Below are 21,629 nucleotides of genomic sequence, written 5' to 3'. Positions count from 1 at the left end.
AAATATATAATAAATTTGCACCTCCTTTGCATTTGACAGCTGTAACTCTAATTTAAGCCCTCCGATAGCCCTATGCTTAAATAATTAGAGAATAACATAGATAGGAAGAGGGGAAGGTATTAGTAGTTGCTAAAACCTTTTATTTAAACACCAAATGGATTACAAAAACACACATACAACAACGATCAAAACAATCACATGTTCATCCACCCTTTATCATTTTTGAAATACTTGGCCAATCAACTTGGGAAACGCCAATAACAAATGACCATCATCATCATTGAATCAAGTCTCATCAGTGTAATCATCACCACCACCACCACCATCACTTCAATAGCAACAAGAAAAACCATGCACATCATGCACCAGATTCAGACACTGGAATAAGTTGTGATTATTATTAATCTTTGCAGGGTACAGGGGCAGAATATCCTACAGTATTCGCTTTGAGCGCAATTCCGAAATCGCGCCCCCACTGGGCACTTTGAGGACGATTGGTGAATGGAGCCGGAAGCTTGATTTCATAATAATTACCTTTTGTAATGACGACCAATCGTTCTCAAAGTGCCGAGTGAGGGCGCGATTTCGGAATTGCGCTCACAGTGAATATGCTTTAGCTTGATGACACCTCAGTAGCAGACGAGATTAGCCATTCACTATCAGAAATAAGAGGGAGCCATGATAACACGAATTTAGAAGGATTAACCCTTTTCCATCTTTACTCTTGTGGTAATAGATGGCGCTAGAACTCAGAAATTAAAAAACTACTGAAGCACGAAAATTTGAAAAGCACGAACCAAGGGATCGCGTTTTTTAGTAGGAGGGGGCTGTTAGTAAATTATCATATCCGTTAATCCATAGATGTACGCGACAGTAGCGCTCTCTTGACCTGGCACGAAAAATTAATCTATTTAATTTACAATAATACTCAGAATAATAATGATTAAAAATATTGCAATAATTGAGATTAAAAAGGCATTAATAACAATGAGAAAAGAACTTTTCCAACTAAACAAAAGCCTTCCAAAAATTCGGGAATCGATTTTCTTTGGTTTCAGGCATAAGCAAGCTTGGCCTTCAAACTACTGAACCCTTAACGTAAACAAGTAGCATGACTCATCCTAAATAAAAATAAGCTTGGCCTTCAAAATAACGGGCCTTTTACGTAAACAAGTAGATTGCGTAACTACTGGCATGACTCACCTCAATCAAGATAAGCTTGGCCTTGAGTTTACGGCCACTCATACTTTTTAAGGGATTCCCAAAACAACAGCTTCATTCAAATTCAAGGACAAATTAGGACAATCAAGTGTCCTACGTGACTTTTGACATGACTCGCAGGGTATAAAAGGCATTGGATTTTTCCGCAGTAGTTAGTTGGAATTGAGATTCTGTTACAGGCAGAGCTTGCGATGCTCTACATTAGCGCCCCCTCCAAAAATCTACGGCGAGTATTTCATCTGTAGTTGTTTCGTGATCGATCACGGTAATTTCAAGTGAGTAATCGTATTTTTAAGTGTGTTCAAGATACCTGAACGTCACCTCCTGAGATAAATTCGTTTTTTACCTCATTAGGACTCCACTCATTGGAATATCACCGAGAACTAGAGCAACCAAGGACCGACTTCCCAAGATTCGATTGACCTGGTACGTTAGTGCCTAATCAGGTGACGGACTCACAACCCGGAGTAAACCAGAGGATGGAGCCATCTACTTTTCCGTAGTCTATGACCGTAAGCCAGGTCATGACATATGCATATGTTCACAGTGGTGGGTTCCTGACTTCCGATGTGACTCGGAGGTTATTGACACATACTTGTCAGAAACGTCAGAAATATGTCAGAAATGTTAGAAACGTCAGTAATTAAAATACGCACTCAAATCTGAACCTAGTTATTTTGTTTGTTTTTCTATTAAGGACATAGTCTTTTTGCGCGAGGGGTTCATTTCGTTAAATTAAATATTCCTCCATTTTTACTTTTTTAACAACGCAAACTGCGAGTCGATTGTACGATTTAAGAGCTATAAATTATTAAAATGGTTAGAATGCCCTGATTTTCACGCGAAAACTACTGTAATTCAAAAATTAAGAATGTCAAAAATAGTATCAGAAACATCATGAGGTATCTTACCAGTTTTTGACCGTGTCTAATAATTTCTTGAATCTTGCGGCAGCCCTAATCATTATTATATACGTTTCTTAAAAATTAGCAGGCCCGTCTCAGCTTCACCCAAGATTCAATGAATGGATCACCTTATTGTGTTGACACGCAATCTTAAACGTTTTCAGTTAAAAATTTTGCATCTATTATTGACGCTTTTCAGAATAAAAAAAGTTCTTATTAAAAATTTTTTGTTCGGAACCCATGCATGCTGAACAGTAACGTGCGCTCCTTACGCCATGAAATAGTTGTTGGGCCTAAAAATGGCCATTGATTTGCACTTTTTACACTATGATACATGGAAAAGGCTATTCGTTAAAGCTGTAATAGTTTAAAACTTATACGAAATATATAATTAAAAATTTTTTTTCAATCTTAAAACTTTTTTATCAGAGCAACAAAGTCCTAGAGTCTAATATTTTTTTTTAGCACCTAAATGAATACTCATACACATTGTCCCACCTATTTGAACAGCTTAAAGATTTGAGTAATCAATGTTAGAGTTGTAATTGATGATAGCTGATTTGTGACTTAAGGGATTACTTATTTATCAATTTTGATGCTAATATTTCGATCTTGATTGATGTTCTGTGTCAGGTTTTTAACGCATAAAATTGTATACATTTGAAGCATTTAAAGTTTTCCTTCCCATTGCCTCTTGCAATTCCTCTTTCTCAACTGAAGTTTCCAGTATACATGACTGCCTGGATACCTCAGTGTAGTCTTCTCTGACCTGCTGTTGTAGCACCAGACTGCTTAATCGGGGCAAAAACCATAACGCTCTGAACTAGAACTAGCTGTAATGCTCTTTTTCAGCGTTTCCTGGTTGTTGGAGACGTTGGAGACGTTATGTAAGAAAAAAAATTATTAAAACCATATAGAAAGTGTCAAGAATCAGTATGCAAAATTTCATCAAAATCGGTTAAATAGTTTTTGATTATAACTTTTGGAACTTTGCTTTATATGTAAGTGAGATGAGATAACAAACTTTTAAAACATTGAGTAGAATGAGCAAAAAAATTGGTTTGTAATGCATGCCTTTTTTTCTTCTTCTCTATTTGAGTTAAAATTATACAGAAAAAAATTCATAGTTACAGGTTTTTATTTTTGTTTTATTTCATTTACTGATTTTTTTTCGTAGCACATTGCGATAAATTTTCTTCTCGGTGAACATCGTCTCCAACTTGCATAGAATCCGCACCTTTACTTTAAGCATCGTTCTTTTGTACAAGTTTTGTTCGTCGACTACATTCGATACTGTCAATTTCTTTTTTCGTTAACGCGAAGTCTTGTAACAGAAAGAATTCGAAATTAATGTTTCATAAGAACAAACTCTTGATATTCATATACATAACTCACATTTTTCATAATATGTCTGTATTGAAGAAGAATTATGAAAACATACCAGCTAGATTTATGATACTATCAACAGAACATATCGAAGAACATTCGTCTCTATTTTGTAATTCTTTGGAGTTTTTGTCCTTCCATTTTATCTGTTCTTCATAAATATTAGGAGTTTTAAGTTTTTTATGTTCCTCTGTTATTTTGGTGAAAATCTTTTTATCAGTTTTTTCTTGAAAAAAAAAAAAAAAAGATTTATGTAAATAATAATTATTGTTATAAGCCAAATAATAATAAAGTAACAGGATTTACAACCACTACTTCTAATTAAAAAACTCTAAGCATACCTTTTCAACGATATGAGGTAAAGGTACATTTGAACGCTTTAAAAGTTATATCCCATACGTGGAACAGCTTACAATAAACAAGTTCTTGGGATTTTTGGCAACAAAAAAAATAGTTTAAATATTAATTTTGTCTTGTTGTGAGAAAAAAAAAGTAAAAATATTGAGCCATGCTGTTTCAGACAGCTGACATAATAAAACAGCCTTAAATATCTTATGCCGTCCACCCCCCTTCCCCCCCCCCACAGCAACTCAATAAACCTGTAAAATTACATGCATGCTCTGTGAGAGGCACATCAGATCTTTGTCAGAAGACACAAACTTTTTATGTTTTTCCATATGGAAAATATAAACATCAGAATTACTTATATGTTTAGTATAACTTAGTAAAAACAATGTTTCAAAACCGTACTTGTTCGGATTTTCTGTGTAGACCACAATTTTTAACGTACCGCTAAGTATGTCGAACTACTGAAAATATCGAGCGTACAGGGCTATTTGGTATTTTTTTATAAATTCAAAAACTTCAGAAGGCCAACATAGATGTTTATGAAGGTACGATATGTACATACTTTATTCTGCTAAAATTGGCATGTAACTCGACCACGCTGTTTGATTTTTACTTAACTTTAATTACAAAGAAGTACTCTTTCTTCTTTACAATGAGAAAATAAAAAAATTTAGTAATTTTTTTTGATTAATTTTTTGAAACTCTTGCTCCCCAATAACAAGTTATAATTTGTGGGAGAACTAAATCTGGTAAGGAAAGTCATATGATAAAAAATGCATTTAGCATAGTACGAATACTTTAAATTAGACACAAATTTTGTAGGTGGCGTCGCTTTAGCACCTAAACTAAACATAATGTTTTGAAGGTACTTACATAAAATTAATTCACCGATAAAAAGATTACTTTTTTTTATTCCTATACATTCTGCTATATGTATTAACACTTAAAACATGAATTTAAAAATAAGTACTGGATCATTAACAGTTAATGTGTGGATGGCTTAATACAAAAGTTTTAATTTTTCCGAAAATAAAGTAGGTGTCATTAAGTATGAAGTTATTTCTTGTGTATAAATAACAATTTTGTTGAATTACCCTTGAAAAAAAAAGTAATAAATTAAAAATTTTGAATTTGAAACGATTTACTTGATCCACCTTGTTTATTATGCCCAGACTTTACAATTTGTATAATAAGAAATGGTGAATTCATGGACCTACATCGAAAAATGTTTAAAATCAACAAAAGGATATTTGTTGAAAATTTATGGGAATAAGATTTTCTAACTACAGAAATAGGTATTTTAACATTAGCTAGATAAGGTTTAATTATTTTACAAAAAAAAAAACCATTTTTCAATGAGAAATATAACACAACTTTAAAGATATTTGCTTCGTGTGTTATCACTACAAAAAATGTCATTAGTGCGCTAGCACGCTTTGAAAGTTGGCGTTTTGTTTCATTTGAGATCAAATCACGAACTCATAGACTTCACTCAGAAAAATCGTGTGATTACACTGAACAAAATTTTTTAGTAATTTTGCCATTAGCGTTGAAAATATTTCGATGTTTGACATTCGCAGGTATATTTATCCATACAACAGATGTTTCCATACAACAGTGTAGTAAAATTATAAAAACTTTTTACTGTGTACACTTGCTATGGTTCAGTCAACGTTAATTTCTAAATTTGTTATCATGGTTTTTTTCGATTATCGATTAAAATTATTATTTTTTCTTTGTTGTTCATTGGTCTTCTTTTGAGATAATAAATACAACAAAAAAATTTCTTATACCACGAATAAATTTTTCTAAAATCAATTAGTATGGGAAACAAGTTTTTCTTCAACAGTTTTGACTTATGATTTTTCTGGGATACCAATAAAAAGTAGATTTCAAAAGGCGCTATTATTTGTATTTTAGAGTCTTGTAGCAATTATTTTTACCGCAAAAAAGTAAAAATTAAAAAAAAAATACGCCTTATTGTATTTTACTAGAGGTATGACTTAACAATGTTCTTACGGTATTTTATAAAACAAAAATCATGGCATAAGCTTAAAATTAAAATCACTAACATTGTATCAGCCCTGTTTTGAAAGATAAGTTCGCAGTGTTTGTTTTGAAATTTGTTCACTTATCATTTCTAACGAACCAACAAGCATAATAAGAATATAAGAAAATTACATTTTTTAAAATTTTGTGCAAAAACTTTCCTAAGTATTATTTTGTACGTATTGATGAAAAGCAATTTGTCTTTAAACATTTTTTTTATCGTCGGTTTACTGCGCCCTTAGTAGGAACAATTCTCTTCGCACCTAGTACACATACAACCGGGTCAAGCACAAAAAGCTCTTTGGGCCTGTCATGCGCTACCAGATACGAAAACAATCATTCCAAGATGAATTAGATATTTTATATATATGTATCAAAATTTTTATCTTAAGTAATTGGAAAGATTTCAAAACTAATTGTGTTCGACTGACCGAATGGCTACGTGGCAAGCTATTTAAAATTCTTGTTGACATCGATGTCAATCGATATGGAAAATTCCTTTTAGTTTCATGTAAATTTAGAAAAACTACTTAAAACTTTGTTAAATCAACTATAATGAGAGCAGTAGTTGTAATCCTATACCCCTGTTATCCTATATAATGAGAGAGAAAAATGAAAATTAAAAATACTCTTGATTATTACCATTATTTTCATCGCACAGGTCTTCAATTTTCTTGGTCTTTTCTCGTATTTCACGCAAGTTTATTATTTTCAAAACATCCTCTGACTCCAAAACGCAAAGAATGTGCCGAACATCAGTATATTTTTCTCTTTCAGTATAATGTGGCTTCATACGGTTCTTAACAATGTTGGCACCTGGGAAACACGTATCAGGCTTTTTGATGATTCTACTTTTGTTGTCCAATTCATGACAATCCGGTGAGTTTGTCTGGTTTTTTCGTTTCTCTAATGAAAATAGAAATCGATTAGTTATCTTGATAGTCAATCCTGCGTGACCGGGAAGTTACAAGATATAAAGTGAATATTAAAAGACATGTTATGACATCAAAAAGTGAGAAAAAAATATATGATGACAGGATACTATGTGATAAAAACTATCAAAAACGTAAAATAAATAAAGACAGTGCACACGTCCACAGAAAGTCAGTACACCATAGTACAAAAATAAAAAAAAGTAAAATCATTTATCTATAAATTTGTGATGAAAACGAACTTGTTATTATTTACATTCTTAGTATCTCTGAAGCGATTGATTATCGTGCAGATTGAACAATTTTTCCAGCAACGCGAGTAAAAATGTGACTCAGATAAGTGCTACAAACAGCTCGCGTCTCTTAAAAATTTGACAAACAAACCAAAACAAGATTATAGACTCTGCGATTCCCAAACGTGATTCCTCGCCATCGATACACAATATAGGTAGCGCTGAACTATTTTTACCCGGGCAATCGTCGCTTCTGACGCTATTTTCACACGCATCGGTCACGCGGAGCTTCCTCTTTTCGAGTCTTGCCTTCCTCCTCTTCTCTCTCATCTTGGCTCTGTACTCGCAACAGCTAGTGGCCACTGGTGCTTTGCGCATTTTTTTTGTTGGCTCCGACTCGCGACACATGAGCTCCTCTTATCTCTTTTCGATTGATGAAGTCGCAAATCGGAAAAAATCAGCCTCTCGTGCAGTGGTGAATTTCCTTTTTCGATCTAGTATGCCTGTCAAACGAGAATAATACCGCTCATCTCACGTTTTTGTGACGGATGGGACAGGGAACACGTGGCGATGTTGATGATGAAAAAATCGCGCTTATCTACTCTGCCGTAACCATCGTGATCTCGTTTTTCAAAAAATCTCCACGTGAAGCTTTACGTAAGCTAGTAGTACCCGCTGTGTTTACTTTGTTACTTGTACGATATTCAAAACATATTAAATTAATGTGGCAATCGATTTAAAAGGTTAAAAAAAAAAATTTTTTCAATAACATCATATTTTTATTCATGAACATGCAAATTAGAGAAAATTCGTTAAAATTTTTGCAAACTTGTTGTTGATAGAGTCCATTTTTTACTCTGAATGGTCAAAGAACCAGATACACTGAGGAGAATAGCACTTTTTTTATTGTTACTGTAGTGCTTGATTTTTTCGTTTTTATTTCCAAAAGTACTTTTTGCAACACAAAAAACTTACTCTTTTTGAAGAGCTTTGATTATTAGACATGTAGATAAATGAAAATTAACAATACAAATTGGACGGCTCTTCAAAAAGGGTGCTCGAATGATTAAAATGTGAAAACTGTTGTATAATATAGGCTTTCTTTCAACTTTGTACTTGTCAATTACCACTCTATATTATTTCTAACCTATTCAAAAATAAAAAAATAATTTGCATTTTATCTGTTATTGTTTTTACTTTACTTTTTTTTTGCTTTTAATATTAACGAGTAAGATCAAAAAAATACTCAATGTTTTTCACTAAATTCGCAGAAAATTTTTTTTGACTATTATTCTATCTTACCTGCATATCAGAATGTACTACTGGTTCAAAGAATGAAAATGTTAATTTTCTTTTCTTAAATTTTAATTATTAAAAAAAATGTTTGTTTATGTACTGAAAGCTATGAACGTATGAAAGATTTTTGTGTGTTTAAAATAAAAAAAAAAAATTTTGAATACGGTAAGCCTAATGATACAGTTACAGATTATTTTTTCGGGGTGAATTTAGCTGAATGGGTCAAAGAATCGAAAATAAACATCAATATAGAGATGGTTATTTTGATAGCTGTTTTCACACTAGATTAAAAAATGTCATAACACTAACGTTTTTTTCGGCCGTCCAACCTATCTGTAAATTCACAAGTTTTCGTACTTAACCTTTCAAGAAAATGTAAAAATACGATAAAAATTCCTGCAACTTTAAAAAACTTTTGGTATTAAAAATTAAATACAAAGCAGTAAGTTCATCGTTACCTTCCACTGTTGCTCAACTATCATAATGGTAAAAATATCGTATCGATTCAGGAACCGCAAAACCCAACAACCCAATGGCAAAGCGCAAGAGTGTCACCGACAACAAAGACAATCGCAACTCCAGCCCCATCGTGGCTAATGATGCAAGAGAAGCAGCCCGAGAAAGAATCGAGAGGATCTGCAAGTGCGACCGAATCTTGTCCGATACGGATTCCGACATAGTTCAGTTCGCGAACTTCGGAAAATTCAACAGTGACAATGGCATCTTGCACCAGAGCGAGGATTGCAGAAAAGACCTCGAAGGGGAGTACCTGAGGGTTATGGAAAAACTGAATTTAGCCGACGATACGCTTTCGTTGACTAAAATCGAGACTACACTCCCGCAATGCATGAAGTACGGAATACGCTCGGGATCGACTCATATGAACATGCAAAAGTTCTCGCCTCTGTCACGAGGGTATCAGGTAAATATATAAAAATTATGTTCGTGCTTTTCAACTTTTTTGAGTCTCTGCTCGCATGAAATAGGTTGAGTTCGATTAAAACTTGAGCTTTATAAAACATTAGAAAAAGCAATCACATCTGACGTACAATTGTTCAACACCAAAGTATAATAAGGGAAAGCCAAGTTTACCGAATACTTCTCCATTTCAAGGGCCCAGCCGCAGCCGTGGCAGCGATTGCGACCTCCCGGCTGGTGGAGCCACCTTGCTGGAACGAGGTCTTAATTGACCGCGTGGTGGAGGACGGGGACACCTACTTTGGCGAGTCCTACAAACTCATCACGACGAGTGACCGAAAAACAGTAACTTTGCGGGATCTGAAGCGTGTGCTTGACATCAAAGGGAGCCACCGGGTGACCATAAGAGTAGACGACCCTATCTACGTTGGCACTTTCAAGTCCGAGTCACCCCGGGAGCTCCACGTAGCTGTAGCGCTGCAACGGTTCTTTGAGACCTACGACGCCGGCATCCTTACGTCACCCGTCCTCAACGTCGCTCTGTGGAAGGGTCCGAATTATTACTATCTCTTCGACGCCCAGCCAAGACTCGACAGCTGCGACGTTGTAGAGCCCGACGAAGAGGAGGGCGCGGCCAAGCTTATCATCTTGGAAAATCTGGCTGGAGTCCTATTTGTCATTCTTGAAAAGAGCGGACTTGTCGGCACCGAGCCTTTTGTCTTGTACGGTCTCGGGATCGAAAGCGTGAAGAAGCTCTCCGATGTGCCTGACGAGCCCTCTGGTGTAGCTAAAGAGCCCCGGCCCTGGCCGAATGGCTACCTGGTCAGGGAGAAGTACCGTGCGGTCGTTCGAGGCTCACTTCACCTCCAGCACCCTCAGCTGCCTGAACAATTCCACGGTCGCGGCCACCTTGTCCTTGCCGTGGCAGCTCTGGTTTACTCGAAGCTGCTGTACTCTAGGAAGTGGACAAGCACCGTTCTCGACTTAATTTTCAACCAGTCACACGTGTATTTGACTGACTTGGCAAGGGTTCTCGGCAAGCCACTGACCGAGTCCTTTGCGCTGAGAATCGACGAGCTCCTTTGCGACTTTGTCCTTGGCGTATACGTGGCGAAGATCAAGGTGCGCGAGAACGTGGTGCCGGGCCAGGGTAAGAAGGGCAAGGCAGCATTAAACTCGGGTCTGCGGGACTTTTTCGAGCACGAGGTGGCTGGCGTGCTAGAGATCAAAAAGACCTTTTTTGCCATCTGGAGTGAGGATGACAAGTACTATCTCTTTGACCCATTTGGTTGCGACAGCGACGGTTTCCGTGTTGTCGGTGACCCTAAGGATCCTGACAGTATGAAAAGCTACGCCACGGCCGTGGCCTGTGTCACGATGAACGCCTCGATAGACCAGCTGGTGGAAGTGATACTTGAGAACACAGAGAGCAAGGACAAGGATCCCTTTATTATCCATGGGCTTGACATCCTCTACGTCAAGACAAGCCCAGACGACAAGGTGGTCTACCGACAAAAAGGGGTTAATCGCCGACCGCCTCCTCCAACGCCGGATCCAGCCGAAGTGGACGAATGCTCGAAACCAGAGGATGGACAGCCCCGACCACGGAACGAGGGTCAGACAGTGCGCAGCGAGAGGGTCCAGTTCCCAGAGACGATGCACCAAGTTGAAAGGTTTGTCGACACCTACTGCCCGTTTCGCGAGGACCAGGACAGTTCTGACACTACCACAGGGTACAAGATCGTCAGCCCCCACAGGCTAGCACTGCACGGAACCCAAAACTGCCTCAGCCCGGAGTTTATTGAGTCCAGCCGGGGAAGACAGGGCTTGGTGATAGCTTTGGCTGCGATTGCAAGGGCAAAGCTGTTAAACCCAGCCAGCTGGTCGAGCGCTGACCTCGACTTGGTGGTCAAGGATGCTAATGTAGCCTACGAGCGGGTGGTTTTCTGGATACGTGGAGGTGGGGATGAGAAGCCCTTCGATAGCCAAACAATTGCCGAGAGCCTGTATGCGTCGGAGAAGTCAAGGAGCATCCTCGCACTTGGACTGAACCACATGGATCTTTCCATGCTACCCAATACGCTAGACATCGGCGAGGCTGATGTTACAGTGGCGTATAGGATGCGGGTCGTCGAGGGTGAGTGCAACCCACTGGCGAATCTTGGAGAAGCCCTGGAACGCTACTTTGAGATGTTCGATGAGCTGATTATAGAGAACGGGAGGCTGTCCTACGGCGTTTGGCTGGAGGAGAAGAAATACTTTACCTTTAATCCCTACGGTGACGATGGTTGTGGCTGGCGGGACAACCTAGGACCTTCCACTCTTGTGGTCGTTGATAGCGTGGTAGAGCTTGTCAACTTTCTTTATGGCGTGTTCGAGTTCAACGACTACCACTTTGCCCTGCACTACGTGAAGCTGTCAGTGCACTCAGCTGGTGAGGCTGAAAGCGAGGCGCCCGAAGACCTGTCCAATGACATTTTAGAACTCGAGCCATTTGAAAAGTACGTGACCAAGTTCTTGCCGGTTACCGACGCTGATCTCCGCGAAATCCAGGGTGGCCGGAAGGGAAGAAAGAGCTCGAACGTGCATGGCGAAGATTGGAACGACGGCGAAGATGGTGATGGAGCGAACGAAGAAGAGGAGGTGCAATGCGTGAAGGACTACTCTTACCGACGGAGGTCGTCAGCCGCCGCCGAGGATAGTTTGTGCTCGGGAGGAAGTGAGAAGGAACTGGAAAGACAGTTTGACGATCTGATGAATCTATTCTGTAGACCTAAGGAGCCCCAACAGCTAGACCCACCGACGAGGTTGAACCTTTCTCTTATCACGGGCGTCGTGAAAGTTCAGGGTGACAACGAGAGCGTGAAATACAATAGGGCTCTTGACGTGTTTTACGAAAAGTTAAAGTACAGGCAAACTCCGCCCTTCGTCACGCCACCCCAGAAGAACTTGTGCGAGCTCTTGGACGCCAAAGTGGCCGTAAAATCAATGCACTCTCTCTTATCAAGGTTCTCGATAGATTCGAGATTGGCAATTAAAGAGATGAACAACTTACCACAGTCGACAGAGCAGGATGCCACTGTCAATGTTACCGACAGCGGGGAGAAGACAAAGCTTATCACATTACCACCAAAAAAGTATTTATTCTCGCACAGCTTGCCTACTGGACTGACGCCCATTCGAGCGATCGATGAAAAGTACATCCAGGATAAAGAAGTTGATAATCAAAAAGAGGAGAGCTGCAGAAAACAAAAATTGGAAAAAGTCTCTATGGTTCCCGGGGAAGTGCCAGACAAGTCGACGGGCCTGATCTTGCCGTCAATCGTTCCACTCGGTCCATGCATCATGACACCAAAATTCAAACCTAAGCTGCGCGAGTGCCCTGACAAACGACAGAGGACCTGCCCGCTTTCCGTTAAAGAAAAGGAAGACGTTCTTCTGAAAAAAATCGTTTGCGATACTGAGAACATTTTGTTGGAGTTGTTGCTGCCTGGTTTTAAGGGGCTTGACGAAAAGGTAAGCGCTCAACGCGTTGAATTACTGACAAAAATCTTATGAAATGAGTTTAAAGGATTTATCTTGAGAGCCAAAGAATGCATGACGGTACTTTTTTCACAGTTCAGCATCAATTTTAGGTTGTTTTTTCAATGCTAAGAACACAATTTTTTTTTCATGTAGAAATTTATGTAAAAACAAGTGGCTAAATTTATGCGAAAACTGTGTGTTTTGCATATTATAAGGCATGACTGATGTATGAGGGAGTGTATTATTGTTATTACCACACTGTTTGGACAGTTAGTAATTTTCGGTGCAGAGGTTTGAAAAAATTTATACATCTCACGAGACGAAGAGAAGAAAGCCTCAAAATACAACGATTATCGCCCTTGGCTTCGCCTTGAGAGTCAATCGTATGTATTCTGAACAAGCTATTATTTTATCTTTTTTTTTGCGATTTATGACTTTAATTTTATCTTGCAGGAAAAAGTTTTTGTAACAATAAATTTATATTTTTTAGAGATCAATAAGTTTTACATTAACTTGGCAATTTAAAATGTAAACTGAATAAGTTGGATAAGAAAAAACTATTAATTCGTGATTTTTCGATATTTTTGCGATTTAGAGTGCCAATAAGATATTATAACTAAATTGGATAGAGGAAAACGACTTTATATTCATTTTACGAGCACTATTTGTGAGTTGTATCTCATTTCCATTAGATTTACAGTTATGTTTAATTTTATTATGACAAGCATGACACATTTTAATAAAACAAATAAGTTAGATAGGGAAAAACTATATTTTGATAATTTTTGAGAATTTTAGCTCACAAAATGTTTGAGTTACATCCTGGACGAAAATATTAGATACAAAAAAGTTTTGAATTCAATAATATCTACAACTACGTTTTTCATGGCAAACCTTGAAAATATCACGTCACAAAGTTATAGCTAAATAATGTTTTTTTTCGCTAAAAATATTATCGTAAAATGACTTTTTTTTTGTAACAGGAAGTTTTGCCGATTACAAACCATCATGTTAGATATAAAAGACAAAGCTTTCTCTTAAATTTCCACCCAATTTTATATGCGACAAAAACTGCATGAGTTAGAAAAAATTCGATTACGCCTATACATACTTGCATACATACATATACGCCCCTGACACCGAGGTCCACGATCGCAATTGTTTTTTTTTTTTTTCCAAAACTACAAGTTTCCAGGGCACTTACATTTTTTGCTCTGGAAAAACTATAAGGCACTCCTGAGTATCAGTTCTATCAACAAATAAAACTTTATAATTAGGCATGTAGGATATAGTTTGACAAAATAATAAGCATTACACTAAAGTTAAATCATACTATGGTCAAAAACGAAGATGCACTGATCTCCCTGTAAAAAGAAATAATCGTATTCTCATGTTCTATTGCATGATATTTTTTTTAATCGAAACATATATGACAGTCCATTTTTACAAAAAAAGAAGAGCTAGTTGTTTTCGAATGATAGTATTTACTTATTTTTTTAAGAAATAAAAAATCACATTTTACTCTCAGAAAAAATCTTTTTGCTTATTTTATTACGCTTAGTATGGTAAAAGACTTGTAAAAAATAATTTTTACTCAAACACAAAGACACGCAACGAAGAACCAAGCGAGACCATGGAAAAGAAAACCACTGTTGCTCAAGCGGAGGATGGATTCCCACTTGACCCCGAGCCATGTGGCTTCTCTACAACGGACAATGAAGAAATCGGCGTGATAAGAGCAAGCATGTCCCTAGAAGACCGGGAGACGAGGGAAGAAGAGCACTACAAGTCGTGCTACTTTGCAGCTATGATCTGCATCCTTGCAAAAATCAACATGGAAATCTACGATTTTCGCAGCACCGTACTCGACCGCTTCATCTTCGCTGCCAACAAAATCGGCAGCTGCACGTGCAAGCTGCGCTACAAGATAACGCGATTTTTCCGGAATTACCACGTCCTTGATGTGCACTACAACGTTATCGTCAAACAAGTCCGCTACGCCGATCCAGAAAACCACGAGCCCGACTCGCTCAAAAAAGTGTTGATGTCGTTCTTCTGCAAACACCAAACCGGAATATTGGTCTTTGGAAACGTGGCCTACGCCTTTTGGCTGGCCAATGGGATATTTTACCTGTTCGACCCTTACTCCTGCGACGAAAATGGCCGGGCAAGCGAGGGCGGCGGGGCTTGTCTCATGAAGATCTGCAAGTTCGGAGCGTTTGTCAATCGGATCGTCGAGAACACCGGGGAGTCCTCTGGAAAGCCTTACAGAATCTACACTCTCTCGATCTGCCACCTCGAGCAGAAAAAGAAGAAGCGCAGAGTCAAAAAGAAGAGGCGAACCAAGTCTTGCAAAGAAAAGCAAGAGCAGGATGCCGAGGCGATTCAGGATTGTGATCGATCCGAGGACGAAGACCTAGAGTCCGAAGCCGAGTCCCTGATCGAGCTTGCTGATTGGACGAAGGAAAAGCCCGAAATGCCGTCGTTAGAGACGAAACCACCTGGTTTCTTACCTGTTAAAAACTGCAACGCATCGGTGATAGAAGTGGAAGTCTTGGAAAACGACATCACCCGGCCGGTCTTGGCTCCCTTCAAAAACAGTGACATCGCCGCCAGTCCACTGGAAAGATGTGTACTCTACGACCGGAAATTCTCCGAGGACTCGGTTGTAGCCGAGCCAATGGACCTGTGCGTGATGGCTTGGTCCCAGATTTACGAGCCCCCCATATGGAGCGTCCAGACGATTCGAGCTCTGTACGAGGCCAGTAGGGAGTACACTCTGAACAGTGTATTCGCTTCCGAGGACACTACGATACCCCAAATGTGGGACGGCCTGTTGACGGAGTTCGGCGTTGCGAATTACAGCTTCCGGGTGGCGTTTGCACCGGTGCACTTTGGCACCCTGTACGTGACCGAGGGCTGGAACTTGGCCATGTCATTGGAGAAAATATTCGAATCTCCGTGCTACTCTGGGGCGATTCTTGTTTGTGGAAGCGCCCACGTTGGAGTGATGAAAAAGAATGCGAAATTGTATGCCTGGTGGTTCGTTAGGACAACGAAGAACATCAGGATCATTGTGTCTGAAGACATGGAGGATTATCTGAAGCTCATAATCAAGGTAAATTTTTGTTTTTTTGTTTTCACGTAATATTATTATTAAAAATATTAGTTTTCCTTGTGGTGCACTTTTACTTTTATTCTAGAAAAAATGTACGAAAAATTCAGCAAAAAACGACACAGTAAAAATTGGGCATTTGTTTTACTTGCTACTCAGCTTCTAATAAAATTAAAGTAGTAAGAAAACAGTTAAAAAGAGAGTTTAAAACACTTTTCAATTAGAATTTAAATAGTTTTAAAAATATAGTTAGTGTTAAAAGTCGTGAAAGATTCAGGTTTACGTAAAAAGCTCGTTGACTAGATCTCCTAATAACATTTCGTACATCGGCGAGGGTCTCTATACCTTACTCACATAGCCTTTTAGCACAACACATTTTTATTAACTGGCAGCTTATAGCTACTTCCACGGAAAATAATGAGAAGTGGCACAATGTTAGTACTTCGAGGAGTCATTCAAGCCACAGTTTGCCGTAATCCATAATCGAGGAAGAAAAGTTGCAACTCATCATCCTGAAACTAGAGTAGGTACCAAAGTGCTTACAGTCTGAGATGCAACTATAACTATCGTTTTTTAACTTTTCAGCCTCAGTTCTTTATGAATTAAAAAATCTTGGCTTGAATAATTTCTTATAGTACCAGCTTTATGCCTCTTCTTATTATTTTGCGTAAAAGTAACTTTATTAATGAATATGTCGTGATGCAAATCTATTGGTATAAGATAGAGATTCCTACTGAAACACAACTCCTTTATAGAATTATTATTTTTAAAATTTATGAAAAAACTTGATTTTTGTGTAATTTTTAGTTGGGATTCAGAAAAATATTCTTTATACTATACCTCGAATCGAGATTTCATTTTAAGAGCTTTTGATTTAAGTTAGATACTTGGATTGCATCAAACGTTACAAATAATACAAGTTACATTTTGAAAGTAATAGAAAATCAACTCTCTTAAAAAGTATTAAGTTCAAACACAGAATATTGTATTCAAATCCTAAGCTTGAATGGTCTGTGACTTTCTGCTTGATCAGCAACTAAAAAAGTTACTAGATCTCAAATAAGATTTTTTTAAGAGGCTTATTTATACTGTTACTCATTTAGTACCCAGGAAATAAAATGTATACAGGTATAATTAATTAGATTTCCAGAATCAGCATGATTTTCACAAAATTTTTTATCGAATGATTGTTTGATCTACAAAGTAGCAGTGCTAGTTTTCGCTAAATAAACACTTACGGCAAGCTAAATTTGTTGTTATTTTTAAGAAGAGAAAAAAAATATGTAACAGAGTACCACAATAGTGCTAAACTAATTAAACAAAACATATACAATTAATAACGCATCAGTATCTCAAAAAATATTGATCATCGATGAGTGTCAAAACAAATTAAATAAAACGTGAGCAGATAATTTATCGGCTTATGCTAAATGCATCTAGACAAAACAGCACTGTCGCCAAGCCTGTAAGGTATAACGTATTTTTACGAGATTTATTAACAAGTTTTTTTACTAAACTTCTCCATATCTCCATGAAAGCTTGCATAAAGGTTTATATGTTATCAAGAAATAATAAAACATTTAAAAAATGACATTATCAACAATTACCAACTGATTTTTGTGAAGCTAAAACTTGCAATCAAATCGTTGTAGCCATACTATCAAATATCAAATTGTACTTTAAAGTACTCTTACTACTAAATCACGTACTTTCCTAATTTATTAAAATAAAGGGGTACCTGCCTTAATTTAAGTGTCCTAAAATAGAAGTACTGTATTTAATAATACCGTCATTACATTTTGGCTGCTAGACTTAAATTCATTCAATGTTTCTTGTTTCAATTTTTCGAGTTAGGTAACAATTTTTTTAGAATAAATAGCAAGTTCTAAAGCATTTCAACAAACATACAAAAAACAATGCATCTTAGAGAGTATTGTTAAGTTTTAATAAAAAAATATTACTAATCATTTTTAGTGCAATAGCAAGTTAAAACATGGTTTCATTCATGTTTCTTATCACTGATTACCATGTTATTGATTTTCTACATATTTTGTACTGACCAATCTTAACTTTATGATGTTGTATAGCGCAGGAAAAAATTGACTTTTAACACAAAAATTTGCTACCTTTAAAAGTTTGCTTGCTTTTCCAATTTTTAAGTAAATTGAATCAACTTTAAATTTTTCATGAAATAAAGCACTTCTACCATGCTGTTGTGCCCGAAAACCATAACCATAACCTTAACTTTAATTGTCTAAAACACCATAAATTCCTGTTCAAAATTTTTGAAATCAACACTTTTTCAATATGAAATACTTGTTTTACATTCTGTAATTGTTCAGATAAAACTGTAAATCAGCATAATGAATAGAACTCTCTTACAACCAATCTTGTGAAAATGCATCAAAATATTTTAATAGCACACCATGATCTGATTTTTTTCACCCACACATATACTTAGTACAAGTTACTAAAATACTTTTTTCCATCTAAATTGGTATTGTTTTTCAATAGTGCACTTCACCCACATTTTTGAGGTGCTAATATTCTCAAAATTGTATAAGCTTTCTTGTATTACAACTTTTTTTTTTAAGCATTATTAAAAATATATTTCCTGCATAGTAGATTGAGTACTCTGATCCTATTTATTTTTGTTTTAAAATTATTGTAACTAATCGAGCAGTTGTAAAAGTCTCTATTTTTCGCTCTGGTGACATAAGACACTTCTGCACATCAATCGAGTTTCGAAAAAGTAGCTTTATATCACTATAACATATGTGTTTAGCAAAGCATAGGAAGATAGTGTGCTTTAAATTCCAGATATCGCCACACTATTGATGGCTTCAATTATTTACTTATTTCTTTTACTTTGGCTGTAGAGCTTCAGAATAAAACAATTTTTTTTACATGAACGATGAAATGCAGTTGCAGAATAAATTTATTGTATTACAGGAGATAAACGAGCCAAAGGAGACAGCATTTGCTATACGAATGGTTACAATATCATACGCAAAGATGATTGGACCAAATTGCAGTGATCTCGAAGGTCTGCACGAGTCCATGATGCCATCTACCACCGTTCCTCAAATCCATACAAAGGATAAAGAAGTTTTGGATTCTTATGCAATATTCCGACCAATAAACAAATGCAAAGCACCCGTTTTTATACTCGGATCCGTTGCTTTGAGTAACAGAGACTCCGTTAAAGAACCAAATGTTAAAAGATGCTACTTTGCTGCTCTCCTCTCCGTAATAATGAAAAGAGACATCATTCAGAATCCACTGCCAGAAATGATCGACAAAATTCTACAATTCGCTGACAGCATGTACAAATTGTTCGAGAAGCCCAAGTACCATACCGAGCATGTATTAAAGGACGTCACCGTAAACGATCGAGTCTTTGACCTACGTGACTGCACGTCTGACCTCACGAACCTGCAAAGTGACAAGCAGAGCATCGACGATGTCTTCTATCCAGCTGTGAAAGCGCAATTGAAAGAGTTTTTTAAAAAGCATACTAGTGGTATTATACACTTTTCAAACTGTTGCTATGGATTTTGGTACTCGAGGTTGACTAGTTGCTACTACTACTTGGATCCCTACCAATGCGATGAAAAGGGAAAGCGCGTGGATACCCGTGGTCGTACCGCCGATAACGGTTTCGGTTGTCTGTGCGTCTTTGCAAGTATTTGCAATATGGCCAAACAGATGTGCATCAATCACTTCAAAGAAACGACAGGATTCTTCATCCATCGGATCCACGTGGAGGCCGTGAATCCATCCACTTACGAAGAATTCCAGGAGGATCCTGTCTGGAACTATCTGGACTACCACTGGAGTTACAGACACGCGACACATCTGATAAGCCGTAGGAGCACAATGAGCAAAAAGCTGAATACCGAGCAAGACCCTATAATGGAGGAGAAGCCCATGCTAAAAAACTACCTTTTAGAAGTACCAAACATGATTTTCTCGCTTTGGGGTAGCGTGGGTGCTTTCTACACTAAATTCGAAACTAGAGCTGGGAAGATCCAAGCGGCTATCGGAGTCGTCGCCCTCGCATTGCAGAACATTTGTCATCCTTCTGAGTGGGACTCCGTGATTTTGGATTCGGCTGTCATCTGTGGGGATCATTTTTACAAGGAGAGTCGAAAAACTTGCTCAGAGTACTGCAACAAGTTTAGCCTTCCCGAGTGCCTCAAGATACCTCCCCACCTCTGGAGTCTCGAGTTTGCTTCGGACATGTGCGGCGTGCTCTACGGAAGTAAGAAAAACCCGAGTCTAGCCACTCGCATCAACCAGGGATTCGAAAGGTCGCCGAATCTGTTCATCCAGTGTGGGAGGAAGATCTTGACAGCCATCCGTACCACTGACGCCCTTTACGCGATCGACTCATCGTGGACTGGACCACCTCTTTTCTCGAGAGGTCGCGGAGCCATATATGCCATCAGATGCGCGAACGTCAATACTCTGGTCTACGTCCTCATGAAAATGTTTAATACCAACCGAAAATTGGAGTTCGCGATAACGCCGGTGAAGCTCACTTACAGGCAGGAGGTGGTGTGCCGCTCTAGTGACTCCAAGTCCGGAAAGAAGTTATTGGAAAAGACCGTACGTTCCACGCCGGGCTTAGCTGTTAACCACCCGAGTCTCGTCGCCGGAAGCGAGACCGTCGCAGACGAGGACTCCTACTTGTGTTACAGTAGAAACTTGCTGCTGGGTCTGGAGCACGGAGAAGAGTACGAAAATCCACCGGAGCTGCGTCGCAGCTCGAAAGCGGACACCAGATCTTCCACTGGAGTAAGGAAGAAGAGGAAAACCTGCAAAAAATCGTCGAGCAGCGTCCTGCACGAGGATGTTAGTTATCCTCGGGTCGTGGACTTGGCGAAACTCAACGGCGAATGCGACACTTGGAGCTGGAATCGGGAATTTGAAATCACGACCAGCTTCGTTTGCGACGAGACACGTGATGTGTTCAATAGTTATAATGAACAGATGCAGAAGGACGTTTACAAGACCATAAAGCATCGCAACGCGGAAGGTTGTCAGGAAGCTGCTTTTGGAGATAAGGATTACAATGGTCCAACAATGTCAAAGACTTCTGTGAGGATCACGGATTTGGCTGAGGGTGACGAATGCGAAGGTGATAAAGTGGGAATGAATGACAACGAGGGCGAATGCGTCGATGCTATTTGAATGAGTACTGGCCTGAAACTTTATCTGTTTGTTGACTTCAGAGTTTGTAAAGGTTAGGAAAGTATTAGGAGTTGAGTGATTGGGTTTTATCAATAAGGTACGCAAAAACTCAGCATTTTTCAGATTTATTTACGAAAATAAAGACGTGAAAGGTTTAAGAGTACATACTTTTGTGTTTATATACTACATAAGACTAATTGAGCCACGCATCATGTTAAGGCGCTTTGAAAAATATTGTACAATCAATTCTTTAACTATAGTTGTAAAAAAATATTCATGTTTCATTAGATTTCACAATATATGGATTATTTGCATTGTAAATAGCTTGACGCACTGCGTGTATAACATGATTATCAAATATTCAAGTCGTCACTTTTATAAAAGTCACCACAAGTCCAATTATTTCAACCCACTTTTACTGCAACACTTTTACACGTTGATATCCAGATGATTATGTCTATAATTATTTATTACACGTTAAAAACGTTTTGTTTCAATCAGTTTT

The 21,629-nt window shown here is 38.0% G+C and overlaps 1 protein-coding gene across 1 annotated transcript; it reads left to right on the top strand.

Moving 5' to 3' along the window:
- Positions 1-1,405: 1,405 nt before the first annotated feature.
- LOC149374285 (uncharacterized) lies at positions 1,406-21,124 on the top strand. Its single transcript, XM_089593991.1, is given in 7 exon segments — positions 1,406-1,496; positions 1,576-1,770; positions 8,880-9,292; positions 9,484-11,969; positions 12,009-12,851; positions 14,440-15,931; positions 18,881-21,124. Coding segments are annotated over 6 exon segments (7,521 nt in total). The 5' UTR covers positions 1,406-1,496; positions 1,576-1,727.
- The last annotated feature ends 505 nt before the right edge of the window (positions 21,125-21,629 follow it).

The sequence above is a fragment of the Copidosoma floridanum genome, unplaced genomic scaffold (assembly GCF_036245765.1).
Source record: "Copidosoma floridanum isolate Cflo_tuat_1 unplaced genomic scaffold, Cflo_Japanese_pri ptg000020l, whole genome shotgun sequence".
In the NCBI taxonomy this organism is placed as follows: domain Eukaryota; kingdom Metazoa; phylum Arthropoda; class Insecta; order Hymenoptera; family Encyrtidae; genus Copidosoma; species Copidosoma floridanum.
Note: the sequence above shows the minus strand (reverse complement) of the source record. Positions and strands in the feature narration are given on the sequence as shown.